Genomic DNA, 18,116 nt, shown 5'->3' on the forward strand with positions numbered 1-18,116 from the left:
TAACCATTTGTTTCCTTTGGCCAACCTCCACATGCCTCCCCCCCGGCAAGAGATTCCCCACATTAAGCTTGTCTATGTTTCTCAAGTCACCATTAGATCATGTGAGCTGTCCCAATTGATGCACCGAATGAAAAGAGTTGATAGAGATATTTCTACTGTATCTAATTCAGCAAAATTAGGATACCAGGAGTGATGGGAACCCACTTCGATTCAATGATTGTTATTGAAGTTGAGGTAAATGCTTATAAGTCGAGCTCTCCCTCCCCCCCCCAACTCTCTCTCTCTCTCTCTCTCTCACTATCACTCTCAATGGAGGGTATCTTGGAAGCAAATGAAACAAGGGAGGCTGTTTCTTGAAAGCTTCAGCTGGCTCTTACAGAGTCGATCGCTGGTAGCTTTGCAGCGACCGTACGTGACGAGGCCGGATGGGGAGATCAGCTCTTGTGAGGGTGCTGGATTGTTTGTCGCTCGCGGTCTCCCCGGGTTCTTGTGTTTGCATGAACACTTGGGAGGAGGAAGAGGAGGATGGCTTTGAGGAGAAGTCACTGATCAAAAGCCATGTGGAGCAGGTTTTGAAGATCAAAGACGTTCTTGACGGGGGGAAGACGACGCTGGCTTTTCATCTGGAGCCCAAGGTAGGAATTCTTCTCGCATTTAGTCGCGTACGTGATAGAGATATCAGATTTCGGAACTCGTCTCTGTTAATTTGCAGACCGTAGTGCTGAGGGTGTCGATGCACTGCAATGGTTGCGCGAGAAAGGTTGAGAAGCACATATCAAAGATGGAAGGTAGGTAGCTTCTTTCCCATTCTTCTTCTAGTCTCAACCATCTTTGACGCCAACTGCACAATTCTATCCGCAGGAGTGACCTCCTTCCAAGTGGACTTGGCGAACAAGAAGGTGGTGGTGGTGGGAGACATCACTCCCTTCGAAGTCCTGAAAAGCGTGTCTAAGGTCAAGTTTGCAGAGCTGTGGCTGACCTGAACACGGTCATCAAAATCCAGCAAGATATTTGGCCTAAGATCTTCTCTACATTTTCCTTTTTCCTCTTCATTTTGTACTGTATGTGGGGGGAAAAGCACCGAAAGAGCTAAAGACATGGTGGTGGGTGTTGTCATCGTCGTTGGTGATGATTCATTGACTATGAAAACATGGTTTCATGGTTCAATCAATGCTGAAGGATTGGCAGTGGCAGCAAAAGTCCATCCATGTCGACCACATGTTCACAGCCGCTGGGGGCCAAAGCATGTGGTTTTGTTTGCAGAGTCGAACGAGAGCGAGGGTGGGTGGCTCTAAGTGGGACAGTACCGCAGTGCCGTGTGCTAAGCTGGTTGTTCATCTTATCCCATCACCCCCATTGGGATCTTGTCAGAATCCACCCATCGCAGATCATGCTAAGTTGGGTAAACGTCTCTAACGCAGCAAATCTACTGATGGTTTTTGCCAGATATAATTATCGATATCGGATCATATGTCAATCCGATCATGTTTTGGATCACGGATCTAACTGGTTGAACTGATCCAACTGCATGTTTAATATATATATATATATATATATATATATATATATATATATATATATATATATATATATATATATATATATATATATATACCACCCATCAACACCAAAGCAAGAAGACGAGAGTGACTTCGTACCTGTCCGCAGACAAAAAAAAAAACCTTAAATAATATATACATGATAAGGTGCGAACACGATCATGTGAAAGACATGCACTAATCTCCATGATCGCCAATCATATATGTTAGAAAACAAAGTAATCTTAGATTGTTCTTCCCTTGTTGATGATATGTTAAGAGGATGGATGAAGAATCGCGAGGTAGTCCAATTAAATCGACGACATCCCTCTGTTTTCTACACCAACTTTATTACACTCAGTTGCAGAAGATCCGCCTCTTCTCGCCCAGGATTGATTACGCAGTCTGTTTCAAACCAGGAAGAGATAAGATCGACTGCAATCGTTCATGTGTCTCAGACGGACGATCAAAAATGTAATCTCAACATCATGTTTTTCGTATTTTGAAGGTGTAGTTTTTCCGAATGATGTGATCGGTGATTGCGGCCAAAAAGATTATTTTAGGGTTCACATTACTCGTATAATCACCATGGCTGATGATGTTGACGACGACGACGATAAAGCCCACTATGGCTGTTCCCAGCACTCGCCACTCCACAGCCAGTCAAAGGCACTCTCAGAATGGGCTTCACCGTCACCAAGTCGCCTCCGGCGCTGGTGTCTCCCTCCCAGCCCACGCCCTCCGGCCGCAACCTTCCCCTCTCCTCCATCGATCGCAAGGCGGCCGTCAGGGTCTTGGTAGACCTGCTGCTGCTTTACGAGCGCGGCGACCAGCCCGCGAAGCTCCTGAAGGGCGCACTGTCCAAGGCCCTCGTCGTCTACTACCCCGTGGCCGGCCGGATCGTGGAGTCGTCCAAGCCGGGCGAGCTCGACGTGGCTTGCACCGGAGACGGCGTGTGGTTCGTCGAAGCTTCCGCTGACTGTACTCTGGAACAAGTTCGCCACCTCGAGCTCCCTCGCCTGCTGCCCAAGGATGACCTCCTCCCGTTACCTCCGCCTCAAGTGGACTTGGACAGCTTGATCCTCTTGCTACAGGTAACGCTTCTTCCTCCACGAACTAAGAACATGTTTGCTTGTGTTATCCATCGAGAGATGATTACTATTTTGTAATAGTACTAATTTTAATTATATTTATTGTTAGAATTCGATTTTTAGTCAATCTTATCATGATTAGCATGCATTAGAGTCCATACCAATTCAATCTAAAAGAAATTAAACTTGTTAAACTATATATCAACACTATATATATATATATATATATATATATATATATATATATATATATATATATATATATATATATATATATATATATATATATATATATATATATATATATATATCGATTATCCCTTTTAGTCTTCTTTTTCACTCTCTCTCTCTCCTCAATTATTTTGGTCTTCAGATTAATACAATTTTTTTTTTATTTGTTTGAATTATTTTTGTTTTTTGTTTCCAAATGAAATCTAAAATCTTCCACAAAGACTTACTTCAGTCGTCATAGCTGAGCTCAGGTCACTCAGTTTGCCTGCGGCGGATTCGTGGTGGGCGTCAGGTTCAGTCACGCAGTGTTCGACGGTCTCGGGGCAGCCCAGTTCTTGAAAGCCGTCGCAGAGATCGCAAGGGGTCTTCCCGCACCCACCGTTGCGCCGATCTGGAGCAGAGAATTCATCCCCAGCCCCACCAATCTCCCGTCACCACCACCGTCACCGCCACAAGGTCTTCTGCCATCCTTCACCGCCTTCCCCTTCGTGACCTGCGCTCTGGATGTCCCCGCGGACAGCATCAACCGGATCAAGAACCGGTGCATGCAAGAAACTGGCCGCAAGTGTTCCAACTTCGACGTGGTGACTGCAATGCTGTGGCAGTGCCGGACGCGAGCTGCCACCCTGGAGCCGGCCCACCACGTCCGCCTCGGCTTCGCCGCCAACATCCGTCACCTGCTGCACCAAGTTCTGCCCCAGGAAGGCGGCTACTACGGGAACTGCGTGTTCCCGGTGGGCGTCGCAGCAACCAGCGGGAGAATCGTCAACGCGTCGCTCGTGGAGGTGGTGAGCATGATAAGGGACGCTAAGGAGCGGCTGGCCGCCAAGTTCTTGGAGTGGGTGACGGGGGAGGAAGAGGAGGATCCGTACCGAGTGCCGGTGGAATACGGGACGTGCGTGGTAGCGGACTGGAGCAGGATTGGTTTCTCGGAGGTGGACTACGGGTGGGGAGATCCCGTAGGCGTAGCTCCATTGAACGATGACAATGACTTCATTGCTACGTGCATATTTCTGAGGCCGCCTGCGCCGATGCAAGGCGTGCGGTTGTGGACGAGATGCGTCGTCAAGGAGCACTTGGCGGCCTTCGCCGATCAAGTTATGGAGTTTTGCCAAAGTTCTTGACGAATAAGCGAATTGTTTGCTTGTCTCTCAGTTGTTATCGTCGTCATATATATATATGAATGATAGGTACAACTGTGTTGGCTCTTGTAATAATGTCGGCAAATCTTACAAAAAATATGTATGTTTCCAATACATTTTAATTTTAATGTCAAAATAAACTCTCTCTCTCTCTCTCTCTCTCTCTCTCTCTCTCTCTCTCTATATATATATATATATATATATATATATATATACTCTCAATCAATAGAACTCGGCATGTGGTTAAAAAAAATAACTTTGGTTACATTTGAAAATATATTTATATTTTTAATATACATACAGAGAAAAAGATTGGAGTGAATATGTAATTATAGAATATTTTGAGTGCTTGATAAATAATAGATAAAAAATATATTTTAAATATACATTGAGGTAAATATTATTTAATAAAATTATATTTTTAAAGGGAGTAGCTATTTGTAAACTCCTTTTTGTTATTTATATGTTGAGGACTTTAAAATTTCATAAATTATCATTTTGTAAATAAATATATATGTTCTTGATTTATAATTTAATTTTAATAAAAATTTTCACTCTTTATCTACGACCTACTTTTTTTTTTTCTATCTTCTTCTTTTCCTCCTCCTCTTAAGCATAAAATGAAAAAAAAATGATGAAATGGGATAAATTGAAAATTAATGAGAAGGAGATAAGAGATTTTTTTATATAGTTATTGTAATAATTTATTTTTTTAAGATTATGTATATTCTATAATAACCCAAAAAACATCACTTCTATGTAGATGGTAGGGAGAGCTGGCAATAGTAGAGTGCAAATAGGGTAAAAATAGAATTAGAGAGAATTATAAATATTAAATTATTATTTTATTTATTTTTAAGAGAATTATGAATAATAAAAGGGTTGTGAATAGAAAAAAAAACAACTCTAACAGTAATATCCTTAAAAAGTCTATTGAATATTATATGATGAATTTAATATTCTAATATTATTAAAATAAATATATTTTTATTTAAATTAAATAAGTAAAAAAAAATAGATAAATGTAATCTTAAAAAAGATTTCGTATGATCTAATAAATATAATATATATATATATATATAATTATCTAAATAAATATTAAAAAATATTGAAAAAAAATTTGAAGGCATAAATGATTTCTCACTAAATCATGTCATAAATTTCTCATAAATTGGTGATTATTTTGATCATACAAATTAATCAAGTCATAAAATAGTGTCATTTGATCTTGCAAATTAATTATGCTGATAGAATAGTTGAAAAACATGAGGATTAAATTTTTTTTATTATATAATTATAATTTTATTATTTAAAATAAATTTATAAGACATTTTGAACATTTTTAAAAATTATATTAACATCTCACAAATACTAAGATAACATCAATATTTATAATATAACATAAATATTAAACATCAATTTATATTTTAAATATGCATGGAACTCTCCATTCACATTTGTATTTTCTTTTCTAAACGGCGACCATGGATGGGTGTGACGGACGCGCGGCTCTCGTTTCTGCCACACGCCACACGGCTGCCACAAGTGTTTGCTGAGGACGTGTGCCACTCCTCCGCCACAGCTGGTGATCCTCTGCCGCTGCTGCTGCTGCTGCTGCTGCTGTGAAGAACCAGCGAACCCTCGCCGCCCGCGGCCGAACGAGACGAGCATGACGCAAGCGACTGCGTGAAGCGTCCAAATTCCAGCAGCATCGTCGCCGGCCTGTGGTGGTGCCGCCGCAGCCCATCTTCTTATATCCTAGCCCACATTTTTTGACGACGAAGCAACAAAGGAAGCAGGCAAGAAATGACTGCCGCGGCCTCTCTCTTCTCTCTATTCCCCCGACCCGCCCCTTCCCAACAATCATGTCGCTTCTCCTCCGTCCACCCTCCTTCTTCGCGAAAAAAACCATCCTTCTCCATCTCCATCCCCCACGCCGCCGCTCCCTCCTCCTCGAACCCCACGCCTACGACTTCGGAAGAGCCACCGAAGCCCCAGATCGAGCTCGAGTTCCTTGGCGTAACACCCCTCCCCTCTCTTTCTACCGCTCGTGCTGTTTCGTCCTTCGAATTCTTGCATGCTATTCCTCCTGTTTGCTGGTGCGCTGCAGCCGAAAGCTGGAGCCGACGGGGCGTACCCGGTGGACAAGGCGTCCGCGGTCAGCGGCGAGAAGCTTCTCCGCAACATTATGCTCGACAACAAGATTGAGCTCTACGCCGCCTACGTACGTATCTTCCTCTACCCCTTTTCCCCGGTATGTATCCTCCCCTGAAACGCTTCTAACTATGATTCCTTTCCGCCTATGCCTCCACTAGGGCAAGGTGATGAACTGCGGAGGAGGTGGAAGCTGCGGTACTTGCATTGTCGAGGTACATCTGCCCCCAAACTGTCGCTTGATGTGAATTCGGATTGGCTTTTATAGGGCTCTCCATGCCTTTGAGTTCTTCAATGCTCTGTTCACAAAAGCTAATTGTGAATGTTGAACTTTTACTCAAAGAAAACAAAATTCATTAAGGAAATGCCTTGTAGAAAGCAAGTAGAAGAAATTAGTCCATCTTGACATGATCAAGCAACCTTTTCTTCTTTGGTTCCTTGAATTCACATTGGGTGTTCATCTCTGGCGATCCTATTCCAACAATTATTTTCATGCTTGTCAAGGAGTACCATAGTTAAGCTACATTTAACCAAAGGTAACAGAATCATTGTATGTCATTCCCCTTGTTATTTTGCCTTCCATCAGTGTTGGAATACTTGAGCATGTTAATCTCCACTTTATCATTACTATTTTGCTTTGGTACAATGCTGCAGATTGTTGATGGCAAAGACCTGCTTAATGAGAGAACAAAAACTGAGCAACGGTATCTGAAGAAGGCAAGTCTTCTTGTATCTCTTCCACCGATGTGTGCGAGAAAATTACAGAGATAATAATCTGTGGTGCCTTATGAGACTTTTGGCACAATGAAAATTTTGTTTGGTGTTTTTGTTACCTTTTTCTTTTGTTGGAAAACAATGGATTGATATTTTCTCCTAACAACAGCAGAAGCCTGAATCTTGGAGGCTTGCCTGTCAAACTATTGTCGGGAATAAGGAGAACTCGGGCAAGGTGAGCTGCACAAATCCTTCCATTTAAAATCTTCAATTTTTATTAGAATGTGATCAAATACTAAATAGTTAATTTTTCTTTAGCACTACATACGCCCGCCTGAGTCTCCAATCCATTCTGCCCTTTTTCCTATGTCATGACCAGCCCTGACAAACTTAGCTCTATTTTTTTGGTTCTTTCAATGTTACCTGCATTTGCATTTGCATTTACATCAATGGTTAGTGCCTCTATATTTTCAATTAGGTTCCATTTTTTTCCTTTTTCTTTGATATTTTTTTCTACTTAGCTTTCAGAGTGTCCTTTAACTTGGATATGTCTGTATCCTTTTTCAAGCATATGCGTCCTCTTGCTCCATTTGATATGGCTGTATGAGCTATAAACACATTTGTTTCTCATAGAAAATTTCAGTATGTCCCCTATGTTTTCCCTTATTGATTATCATACACTGCACACCGTGTTTCCCGACGTAATCTTATTTTGCCCCTTGTCGTTACATCCGTCAACCCCTAGTTAATCAGACCTAAGCAATGGGTTGATAAAAACATCCTTGAGTTACTGTGTCACTATTAGTTAATTAAAATCTCTGTTATTATTTATCATAGAAAATCCTTCTATTATAGGCTAAAAGCACGAAATGATTTCTGTAGCGGATAATTATCTTCTTGTATTAATTTATACTAAACACAAAAGCTCTTTACTGTGAAACAAGTGGCAGTAAGGTTGTGCTTCACTATGAACATGGTTGGGCTTAAAAAGAGGGAAAAGGAGGGGAGAAGGGCAGACTCCTCCCAGATGTGGAAGAAGATAGTTTGGGGCAGAGGTAGAGATGCAGAAGAGACAATAAACAAGAGTGGCATGTGGAGTAGGAAATTATAATTTTGTGTTGAAGTGAACATACTTTTTTGTAATATGAAATGTAAGAGCATTTTGTGGCTGTACATGGACCTATTCAAACAATCAAAAGGGAATATAATAGTGTTAGCCACAAGGAGAATGTGAATATAATTACCAATAAGTGAAAGTGCAAACCATAATATTGCAAAAAACATTGCGCGACACTGAAACTTTCTCGCCACAACTTGTTTTCTTCATGAAGAAAATTGGTATTAGAGTTTCTCCAGTAATCATACGAGTGATGCATTTTCATGTCAGTGGATATCATCCAATATTTTCTTTATACTAGACACTGATTGCATGGTGTATGCACTTGATATTATAACATGATTCAGCTGTTAACCATCAAATAAGATTGCCATTAGCGATAATTAAGATGATGATGGCATGTAAATTGCAGACATTTTGTCTTGGTGAGAATACAACATTATAGATGAATCCTATTTACTGAACTTTTCATTGTATACACCAAGAATTCTCTTGTTTTAAGATCCTACAAGTGTCTGCTTGGCAACTTGTTTTAAGATCATCATCATCATCATCATCTTATATTCGTTTAATCTGGCTTTTGCAGGTTGTTGTTCAACGGACGCCTCAGTGGAAGACATGATTCATTACTCCTGAAACAGAGATGACAGAAATCTCAGTATCATTGTTGTCATTGTTTGTACATATTCTGAATCCTATTCACCAAGATAGGATACTTAAGATCATCTTCTTCCCGCAACTTGAACAAATGTTTGAGGAGGTTGTGTTTGTTTCTCTCTCTCTCTCTCTCTCTCTCTCTCTCAGTCAAAGAATTTTTCAGCCAATCCTTGCAGGTGTTGTTAGTAATGTTGGAGTGTTAAACTTGTTCACATCCACAAGAAGTTCATGGTATGATAGTAAACAAGTCAAATCAGAATTTGGTTCAAGAGATGGGAATAATCTAATTTGGATTTCACTCCTAAGTGATTAAATGTGAGACACTGTATTGTGAGTCTTAGACTATGTGGTGAAGACAATTGAGTTGTATCAAGTGAATACATTTTGATAGAGAAACCCCTCTTCCCTTGTCCAAATTATCTTGTTCTTAGTTTTTCTTTTTATTCATTCAATTGGTATTAAAGTCAAGTTAACCCATGGCTTCCTCAAGTGTGTTCCCAACACAAATCCCTCAATTGACAAAGGAGAACTACGATTTATGGTGTATACAAACTAAATTTGCTTTTGAAACCAAAGGAGAACCAAGGTCTTAAAAGAGACAGGACAACGAGGAAGAGGAAACAGTCAACCTACTAAACGAAGGACTCCATCGAGCATATTCTTGACACTTTTTTTTTTATTGGTTTCCTAATTTGAAGCTTTTTTTTAGGCATCATCGTAAATTCTTCTAGCTCAGCTTTGACTAACTCGGTAGGATTCACCTCACTTATTCTAAGAGTTTTTACAATATTTTTTATAAAAAAAAATCATATATGTTAAGAGAGAATGTTGTTGACATTTTAATCAGCCCAACATGATATGGACCCGTATCCATAGGGTTATATAAGGTGTCTTCAAGGTAGAAACATCGAGCTTCTAAGGTGTTATCTACGAAGATCAAGATCGAGAGAGGTTTCTCGAGTCGATCCTTACAACGCGCAAGTTAGTAATATGAGGTGTATAAGTACAAACACATAGCCTTCTAAAAAAAATATCTCCTAAAAAATATAATAAGTTTGTTTCATTTTATAATGTTAAAGATGAATATTCATGATCATAAAAGATAAAAAGGAAGTTTATGATTATCTTTTTTTCATCAAAGGGTAAGAAAGAAAATTATGATTATTTGCTTTGGATCTTCATCCATGGGTTGACCTTCGTCTTATCCTCGTTTTCTAGACATCACATGACGATTATGTGTCGGATGGTAATTAACTAACAGGATATTTCATATCAATATCAAGTATGATTTTCCACCACAGATAGATGATCAAACTATAATCTCATCGCTTCTTAATGCATAGGAGGTTGGTAGCAGCAACAAAGATAGGTGAGAGATGGAGCAAACAACTATTATCCCTCTTGTTTTGCACAATGGCAAATGATGGATGACGAGAGATAGCTTCGTACCCCTCCCTAACCAAATCGAATACTTTTTATTACGAGCGAAAGTGTCGTGCAGTGGCTCCGATCATTCTTCATTCATAGATTCATATAAATCTTAGTTTTTTTTTATTTAAATGTAAGTAATATAATACTTGGTTTAGATAAATCATATGGTTATTTTTTTGAGAAATTTAGTTTAAATGAAAATATTTAACTAAATCAGTTGATTGTTAATGTTAATCTCTTTGCCTCTTGTGTTAGAAAATTATTTGAGAAGATGATGTTAATCATAGAGAAGAATGACAGAGGGGAAGACAGAGACGCTCAAACTAAAACCTTCAATGCATCATCAATCTCTAATCCAATAATAAAATTTAATTTGATATTTCAGTAGATTGGCTCTTCTAAGCTGCAAACAGAGTGGCTTTTAGTAGCATCGCTGAAGCTGTTTGTTTTCCTGACAGGAGAATTGCTCTATATGGAAGGGGCTGTCGAACTATGATGGCCTGCTGCACATTTGGACGGTCTGAAGTCTTTATGGTAAATCAACTCACAAAGTCATAACATGACTTTTTTTCATTAGTAAGCCATATTCACTACATAAACAAATAATAAATTCAATATGTTTTACATTTTTCGTGAAAGAAAAAAAGAAAATTTCATAACACAAGAACGAATATCTCGCAAGTACAAAAGGCAAATAGTCGAATTGTGATGCAAATGTGCAGGTTTTGAGTAAGGCTGTAGTTTTATCCTCCTGAATCATCACACACCACACCGACAAATAATTTGGTTTGATTGAGAAAGCAGGTTTTTGTTCTCTCTCCTGATCCATCTTCATCTCTTTTGGAAGTTGAGTGTCTTTATCGAAAAGGCGAAGAGGAAAGCGAAAAGCACCGGGAATGCGACCACTACCACGGCAACCACCCCCAAGAAGCTATGTTTGAATCCAAAATAGTTCCTCACAAAATCGGCCACAATCTCACCAGGCTCACCGGACTCGTCGGAAGCAAATCGAGTCTGTATATCACCAAACTGTGAAGCAACCAATCCATACAAGGTCCAGGCCACGGGGCATATCCAGTAATACCATCTCCACCACACCGGGATTCTCTGTAGACAAGCCAAGCTGATTATAAGAGGATGTCTTGCAATAAGCAAGCAATTCTTCAAAGATCAAGTAATGGAGTTTTTAACTTACAGGTCTTGGAATAATGAACCCAGAGAAAAGGTTCCATATGGCATAGAAGGCGGCAGAGACAATTGACGCGATGTTGTAGTTGGGAGTCAAACCGACTGCCATCATCCCGTAAAATGTGAAGTAGAGGAGTGTGAAGTACATGAAGAACATGTACCAGAAGAATTTAGCAGCAGTCCATTCAAATCCGATCATTGCATACACAATCACACCATATAACAACGCCTGGACCAATATATAGGGAATTTCAATTGCAACCTGCCGATGGAACATTGTAATTAGACAAAATATATAAACGTATATGTGCTTGCTCAAGAGAATTATGTATTTTCTACAACTATGAGTTTTTTTTTCTTTTTCTTGCAGTTAGGTAGATTTGAGAAAATTACTTGTCCGAACGCGTATGGCACAGCTGAATACATTCCAGCAGCTCTCTCCCTGTAGAAGACAGTACGTTCAATTGCCACAACTGGCTGAACAGATGAAGAGTTTTGTACCCCAATGAATAAGACAGCAGCATACATTGAACCCATTGCATTCAACAAGTCTTGTTTTGTGTCCCTGCAGTTTGAGGTTCCATTAGAATTCTTTTCGAATCACTTTGATCAAGTATATTTCAAAGTTCAGGTATGAAGAAAGATATTTTTGTACTTGTAGAACTTCAAGAAGGATGTACCTTTTGGTTCCAAGGTCCCAGAAAATAGTTCCAAACAGCAAAGCGATGATCAATGTGAAGAAAAACCTCACTGCAGTGTATGGAGGATTCCGCCAGTATGACAAGTGCTGTTTCCATAGGCACGCCATGCATTGTACAAGGATAGATTGAGAATACTGGGTTGGGAAGTAAAGGTCACTTGATCCGGGAGGAGGTGTACTTAGTTCCTTTATCAAATCCTTGTTTCTCCTATATTGCAGAATGCACTTATATCAGACATGCAAGCAAAATGAACTTGAAGGAACATTAGAGGGACAAGTAGGACACTCACTGATAAAGCTCAGAATTCTTGTATATTTCACTGAAGTTCACCCCCAGAATGTCTTCTTGTGCCTGTGAACTCACTTCCAACATCCATGTTGCAGGGTTATATCCATCTTTTATCTTACTGACACCATTGATACCCTAGAGAACACAGTTGGTGAAATGATCAGTTGTACTGTTCAACTGAATTGTATAAATAGTAACATTCTGTATTCTCACCTCAAAATAATTTATCAGATGGCAAGAATTGTGACCGAGTGGACCGACATATATCTCTTCTCCACCTCGCTTCATTAGGAAGAGCTACAAGCAAACAGAAAAGAAAATTTTAAAACCACAAATTATTTACACATGAAATATACCAAAATTTTGCAAGATAATTAACCCGAAAGTTTTTCTCACCTCATCAAACGCTTCAAAAATGTCAATGCTAGGCTGGTGAATAGTACACACCACAGTCCTCCCGGTGTCCACTGTGTTCCTCACAGTTCTCATAACGATGGCCGCAGCCCTTGCGTCAAGTCCAGATGTTGGTTCATCCATGAATATGATAGATGGGTTAGCAACAAGCTCCACAGCAATGGTCAGTCTCTTTCGTTGCTCGGTCGATAGCCCATTTACTCCTGGCAATCCAACGAGTGCATCCCTCAGTGGTGTCAGCTCTACAAGCTCCATGACCTCATCAACGAACATCTGCAAGAAATAGTTATTTAAATCAGACTTTGCAAGGACCAATCTTGAAGAATATATGAATCGGTCAATGTATCCTTCCAACAGACCTTCCTTGTTGCAGAGTTGACCTCAGCAGGCAACCGAAGCCATGCAGAATAGACGAGAGACTCATAGACTGTCACGTGAGGAGAGTGGATATCATTCTGCTCACAGTAGCCTGATACACGAGCAAAAGTCTCCTGCTTCTTGGGGTAGCCAGATATTGTAATGTTTCCTTCTATGTATCCACCCGTTTTTCTCCCAGCCAATACGTCCATCAGTGTTGTTTTACCAGCTCCACTTACACCCATTAGAGCTGTAAGCACCCCTGGCCTGAAAGATCCACTTATCCCCTTCAGGAGTTCCAAACGGTCTTCAACCACACCTTGATCTTTCATTTCCTAAATGTCCATCATATTGTAAAAGGAGCGCATGGAGTCAGATGTGCCTATAACATATAAAAGATATGGTACGTGATGTCAGAAAAGTTACCTGTGGCATGTCCACAGAGTATCGTATATTGTCAAAGGTAATGGATAGTGGAGTGAATGGAAGGACCATTCCCTTTTTGTTCTGATCAATAGCCACATTCATGGAACCTGATGAGGTACCATCCCTCCTCAATCCATCAGCACCTTCTGCAGATAAAGCTTCAACATGATGAGATTGTCCAGGAAAATGCAGCATAAGACTAACATGTTGATAGGCCTTACTCTTGGATTGAGAATGATCAACAGAGTTCCTCCCTCTGGATGATTGCTCAGACACTTCTCCAGTCAGATTGGCATGTTTTTCCTTCAACGACTCTTCAGATACAGGTGGCTGGGACTTACCAAATGCTGTAATTATAACATAGATGATCAGAACTTAGCTCTCAATTCAGAAACTGAAGTCACAAAATACTAGATGTCTCTTGCTAAGATGATGGAAAAGTATACTCACGTTTGAGATAAGTAAGAGCCACAGAGAAAAGAGCATTGAACAGCAATATATAACCAATCAATGCCCCAAATCCAATCCAATACCATTTTGCTTCAGGAAAGACTCCTCGTGACTTCAAGACTGACACTCCCAGTGGCTCACTTGAATTTGGAAGACTCTGCAGCAGAAGAATCATCAAAAATGTTAAACTACTTTTTGCTTGAGAAATAGCACTTTCTTCATCTCTGCAAAAGTAATGTCCTCACATGTTGCCAGCTGTGACCTAAAAATTCATTTACTGATATGGAATTCTGTGCGTACATCAGGGGTGAGATCCAGTATCCCCAAATCCACCATTTCTTCACTTGATCTGCCAGAGAAGGACATTTCATTTATTCCATAATTGTCACAATAAATGAGCTGTTGATATGTAGAGGCTTGTTTCCAAGTCTAATGTGAAGCAAAGCAAGGAATCATTACTTACCTCGTGAAAGAATGAAGCCACCCAGAACAAGAAGGATGAGAAGTGCGAAAGATCCAAAGGTATTTGCAACTATCATGTTCCTACCTACTGCCCCAATGAAACGGAAGAGTGAAGATGCCATCTGATTTATCAGCAGCAGCAGCATGTATTGCTTAAACAGCCTGTTTGTGAAATGAGAATGAGATTTTACATCATGGATCAAACAGTTCATTTTTGTAAGAATTGTCAATTCAATCATTCTTACCTTCCAACATTTGGATCAAACCCAATGACATAATAAGTTGTGAAAACCCACACTGCAACTTCAGCGAATGAAATTGGAATTTTAAGAATCCATGATGGTATTGCATATGACCATGCAGGATAGAAAAGGAGATCTCTTTGCTTGAAGAAAACAGGAAGTTTTAAAATGGTCATGGCAGTTTCAGAGAAACCGTTAAACATGACCATGACTACTCCAAAGAAGAGGGCACCCATGTATAAGCCCCCCTCAGTGACAGAGTCCCGGTGCATATTAGTACGTAGGAAGACGGTCATTGCAATGAGCGCCATGATGGTGAGCTGTAGAGAAAGAATTGCAATCCATAAAACACTGCTTAGGGTATAAAAACAATTGATCAAAGTAGAGCTAACTTACTTGAGTAGCCTTGAAGATGTAGACAAATGAGTTCCTCTTCATCAGCAACAGTTCTCTGTCAATGTTAGCCTTCAATAGTTCCTTCTTGCTGACCCCATATCTAGAAGTTGTAAGAGCAGCAGGATGGCTCTTGCTCTTATCATATGGGACAGAAAGTTCATCTCCTATAGCCCGACCAACATGGAATGACTGAAATGCGTCGGCAAATTCTCTTACGGGCACATATCTATAAGGTTCATCATGGCGTGTCCAGTACTGTTGCTGATCCTTCCTCGAAGTTACCTTTTGAACCCAAATCAAGACTCAGTATCATACCAAAGGAATTAAAGTTAACAACAGGAAATAGTAGGAGCATTTTGTGGATAACCTACTTCTTGCAGGAAGTCCGCAACACCCTTCCTCTCTGGGCACTTGAAGCCCATAGACTCGAAGAACTCGAGCACATTTTCGCGAGGGCCTTGATACACAACCTGGCCATCAGATAGAAGAATAATGTCGTCGAAAAGTTCATAAGTCTCTGGCGCAGGCTGCAGAAGGGAAATAACAGCCGTTCCACCAAGAATGTGAACTGACTGCCTGAGTGAGTTTACTATCTGGAAAGTTGTTGAGCTGTCCAGACCAGTTGATATCTCGTCCATGAATAGGGCTCTTGCAGGTCCAACAAGCATTTCACCTATATCAAGCGAAAAAGTGGAACCAGAAGCAAGCGGAGTCAGGCAATAGGACACGAGAAACATGATACACAAGGCATCAAATGAAAAAGTTTGTGGTCATCGATAATATCCTCGGTTATCATATACCTGTTGTGACACGCTTCTTTTGTCCACCAGAGATACCTCTCAACATTTCATCCCCTACCATGGTGTCAGAACAGACTTCCAGTCCTAGGATCTGCGACAGGTTGAAGAAGAAACAAGAGATCAGTCTATTGCTTCCCAGTGAATTGTCCTGATTGCTCAAAAGACTAGGTTTGATCAATCTACAAACATCTTCATGCATATGATTATGCTGATGGAGAGTACCTTAAGTACATAATCCGTGATCAGATTGGATTCTTGTCCTCCCATGGATGCTGCCTGTCAGAGATTAAGAAAACAGAGTTAAATATTATCGTAACAAACAATTGTTCTGATCTTGCACCAAACTTTTAGCTGGAATCAGTAGGCCGAGTATGTGGGGGGAAAGGGGAACAAAGGAAAAGCAAGTACAGAGATTGATTTCACCTTCATGAAGACATCTATGTCAGGATCTGGCTTGATGTTTGCTTCCTTTTCTCTCCTTGCTAGCTCAGTCAACATCTCTGTGTTGCATTCATAAAACCAATTCATTTGGGATCAATTGACAGCTTGTGCAAAGTAGCAAAATATAGCAAGCCTTTCATGATCATGCTTACCATAACGAGTACCAACTCCTTGGCACCTCGCTGAGAAAGCTAGCGTTTCCCGGACTGTCATCTCCCCGATGTGAAGGTCATGCTGGCTGATATATGCCGCTGTTCGCTGCGGCACAAATTCGTTCATTTCGTGGCCGTTGTAGGTCGTTTTTCCGGTGGCCTGTGATTGTTTCCAGATACACGAATCAGATCCACGAATCGTGAGTGGAAATGAGGGACAACAAAGAGTCTCCCTTTACCTTGAGATCGGAGCTCAGTTTTCCAGCCAAAGCCAACAACAGCGTAGTTTTGCCGGATCCAGGAGGGCCTAAGAGCAAAGTCATCCTGGTGATCAAGTTGAAGGCTTTAGTATCTGGTCAGATGCAGTACTCAAAACCAGATTGGGTCGTTCAAAGAGGAAAAGGGAGCCTCCTACCTGCGAGGTTTGATGATTCCACTGACATCATGAAGGATGGACAAAGGCCTCTTCCTACTCGGTAGTATATGCAAGTAATTCGCGATGCTCTGTTTCATTTTTCGTTGTAGTATATAAGCATAATCTTAGTTTGCCCCTTGGACAACTCAAATCTTGAAAGTAAAGATGGACTGTACCTCCAGCGTGTTAAGAGCGGAATTGAGAATGGTAGGCAGTCCTCTGCTGCCGACATGGGCCTCTGCTTGGATGTTGAGGTGCTCGAACCGCACTTCAATGGTGGGCAGATCGATCCCAACTCTACAATTGAACACAACCAAACGAAGACCCCGAAGCAGAAACAAGATGTTAGGGCACGGCAAGGGAATTGGAGGAGGAGTTGGAGATGAAGGCGGTCATGTCCTCACCGGTCGACCCGGTCCTTGAGCTTGAGCAAGAAACGCTCGTTGTCCTCGTCGGTGACGCGGACGAGGCGCTCGAGGAGGGCCTTCCTCTCCCGGAAACCGAGCTGCTGGACGTCGACCTCCTGCAGGCGTTGACTTCCCTCGGGGAGCGCCAAGATGCCACGTCGCAGGCGGTCGAAGGTAGGCAGCTTCTCCAGGGCCGCCCATTTGAGGGCCTCCTCGTCGTCCTCCTCCCGTGACGACGCGGAGAAGATGCTCTCGTTGCCCCTTCTCCAAATCGAACTATTCCTTCTCATGCTCCCGATCCTGTTCACCTCCGTCGCCTCCATTCTCTTTCTCTCTCTCTCGTTTAAGCTTCTCTTCTGTTGGTGACGGAACGACAACAAGAACACGCGAGGGAGGGAAGGCAGAGACCAGATAAGAAGGCGGTGTCTGAAGTCCTTCGGTTCCGTTGGAGAGAGGGACGTTATATAGAGATGATGAGGTGGGTCACGTGGGGCATCATGGCGTCGCTGTCATGAGACCGAAGTATTTGAATGGGTTAGGTTAAGAGTTTGAATTATTAGAGGCATCGCCGCCACCTCGTCGCCTTCCTCTCCGTGGCGCGCGCTCGCACTCACGAACAACCGCATGTGGTTCTAGAAATGATGCCCGCTAAGGCAGGAAGGATCGGCTGACGTCATTCGTATCGCGTGCTGTACGCCATTAACTTTATTGTGATTAAGAAGATTCTGTGCCCCCAAAAAATCCACCAGCGATTTAACTCTTAGAGAACCTCGGAATTTTTTATTATTATTTTTTTAGATTAAACCTCTTATTTTTCATAATAAGTGTGGAATTACAGAGTAATTCTTTGCATATCAGCCCATCCAATTCAGTAAAACCGGTTTGATTATAGTGATTTTACG

At 41.2% G+C, this 18,116-nt stretch overlaps 4 protein-coding genes across 6 annotated transcripts; 3 read left to right on the top strand and 1 right to left on the bottom strand.

Annotated features, from left to right (window-relative positions):
* The first annotated feature begins 280 nt into the window (after window positions 1-280).
* Window positions 281-1,456, top strand: LOC103985755 (protein SODIUM POTASSIUM ROOT DEFECTIVE 2-like). The gene is made up of 3 exons (XM_018823784.2): window positions 281-635; window positions 713-788; window positions 862-1,456. Exons 1-3 carry the CDS (start codon window positions 426-428, stop codon window positions 981-983), a joined length of 408 nt encoding a protein of 135 aa, XP_018679329.1. The 5' UTR covers window positions 281-425; the 3' UTR covers window positions 984-1,456.
* A 556-nt stretch (window positions 1,457-2,012) lies between these two features.
* On the top strand, window positions 2,013-4,110 carry LOC135598014 (myricetin 3-O-glucosyl 1,2-rhamnoside 6'-O-caffeoyltransferase AT2-like). Its single transcript, XM_065091540.1, has 2 exons — window positions 2,013-2,632; window positions 3,112-4,110. The coding sequence occupies exons 1-2, from the start codon at window positions 2,219-2,221 to the stop codon at window positions 3,982-3,984; spliced, it is 1,287 nt and encodes a 428-aa protein (XP_064947612.1). The 5' UTR covers window positions 2,013-2,218; the 3' UTR covers window positions 3,985-4,110.
* Window positions 4,111-5,476: 1,366 nt separating this feature from the next.
* Window positions 5,477-8,811, top strand: LOC135598464 (photosynthetic NDH subunit of subcomplex B 3, chloroplastic-like). Of its 2 annotated transcripts, none has more exons than XM_065092282.1 (6): window positions 5,477-6,021; window positions 6,113-6,226; window positions 6,318-6,371; window positions 6,811-6,873; window positions 7,040-7,105; window positions 8,574-8,811. In XM_065092282.1, exons 1-6 carry the CDS (start codon window positions 5,809-5,811, stop codon window positions 8,607-8,609), a joined length of 546 nt encoding a protein of 181 aa, XP_064948354.1. In that variant the 5' UTR covers window positions 5,477-5,808; the 3' UTR covers window positions 8,610-8,811. The 2 variants fall into 2 exon arrangements, with proteins under 2 accessions (XP_064948354.1, XP_064948355.1); XM_065092283.1 differs by having other exon boundaries at window positions 5,479-6,021; window positions 7,043-7,105.
* A 1,792-nt stretch (window positions 8,812-10,603) lies between these two features.
* LOC135585527 (ABC transporter G family member 36-like) lies at window positions 10,604-17,634 on the bottom strand. 2 transcript variants are annotated; one of them, XM_065092285.1, is made up of 24 exons: window positions 17,212-17,634; window positions 16,984-17,104; window positions 16,808-16,896; window positions 16,632-16,716; window positions 16,393-16,552; window positions 16,223-16,299; window positions 16,022-16,075; window positions 15,800-15,890; window positions 15,371-15,672; window positions 15,000-15,281; window positions 14,607-14,923; window positions 14,363-14,523; window positions 14,145-14,248; window positions 13,900-14,056; window positions 13,671-13,796; window positions 13,450-13,595; window positions 13,026-13,358; window positions 12,649-12,939; window positions 12,466-12,549; window positions 12,254-12,387; window positions 11,944-12,171; window positions 11,657-11,828; window positions 11,271-11,525; window positions 10,604-11,182 (listed from the first exon to the last, which is right to left on the bottom strand). In XM_065092285.1, exons 1-24 carry the CDS (start codon window positions 17,535-17,537, stop codon window positions 10,907-10,909), a joined length of 4,371 nt encoding a protein of 1,456 aa, XP_064948357.1. In that variant the 5' UTR covers window positions 17,538-17,634; the 3' UTR covers window positions 10,604-10,906. The 2 variants fall into 2 exon arrangements, with proteins under 2 accessions (XP_064948357.1, XP_064948356.1); XM_065092284.1 differs by having other exon boundaries at window positions 13,450-13,796.
* Between the last annotated feature and the right edge of the window lie 482 nt (window positions 17,635-18,116).

This window comes from Musa acuminata, chromosome BXJ2-1, assembly GCF_036884655.1.
Source record: "Musa acuminata AAA Group cultivar baxijiao chromosome BXJ2-1, Cavendish_Baxijiao_AAA, whole genome shotgun sequence".
NCBI classification, from domain to species: Eukaryota; Viridiplantae; Streptophyta; class Magnoliopsida; order Zingiberales; family Musaceae; genus Musa; species Musa acuminata.

Coding starts and splice junctions, on each gene's coding strand:
- LOC135585527 (XM_065092284.1), bottom strand. CDS start 17,537: ATGGAGGCGACGGAGGTGAACAGGATCGGGAGCATGAGAAGGAATAGT. Junction 15,282..15,370: donor TTGCGGACTTCCTGCAAGAA/GTAGGTTATCCA, acceptor TGGGTTCAAAAG/GTAACTTCGAGGAAGGATCA. Junction 11,526..11,656: donor TGCCATACGCGTTCGGACAA/GTAATTTTCTCA, acceptor TTCCATCGGCAG/GTTGCAATTGAAATTCCCTA.
- LOC135598014 (XM_065091540.1), top strand. CDS start 2,219: ATGGGCTTCACCGTCACCAAGTCGCCTCCGGCGCTGGTGTCTCCCTCC. Junction 2,633..3,111: donor GCTTGATCCTCTTGCTACAG/GTAACGCTTCTT, acceptor AGCTGAGCTCAG/GTCACTCAGTTTGCCTGCGG.
- LOC135598464 (XM_065092282.1), top strand. CDS start 5,809: ATGACTGCCGCGGCCTCTCTCTTCTCTCTATTCCCCCGACCCGCCCCT. Junction 6,227..6,317: donor TTGAGCTCTACGCCGCCTAC/GTACGTATCTTC, acceptor TGCCTCCACTAG/GGCAAGGTGATGAACTGCGG. Junction 6,372..6,810: donor GCGGTACTTGCATTGTCGAG/GTACATCTGCCC, acceptor ACAATGCTGCAG/ATTGTTGATGGCAAAGACCT.
- LOC103985755 (XM_018823784.2), top strand. CDS start 426: ATGGGGAGATCAGCTCTTGTGAGGGTGCTGGATTGTTTGTCGCTCGCG. Junction 636..712: donor CTTTTCATCTGGAGCCCAAG/GTAGGAATTCTT, acceptor GTTAATTTGCAG/ACCGTAGTGCTGAGGGTGTC. Junction 789..861: donor GCACATATCAAAGATGGAAG/GTAGGTAGCTTC, acceptor TTCTATCCGCAG/GAGTGACCTCCTTCCAAGTG.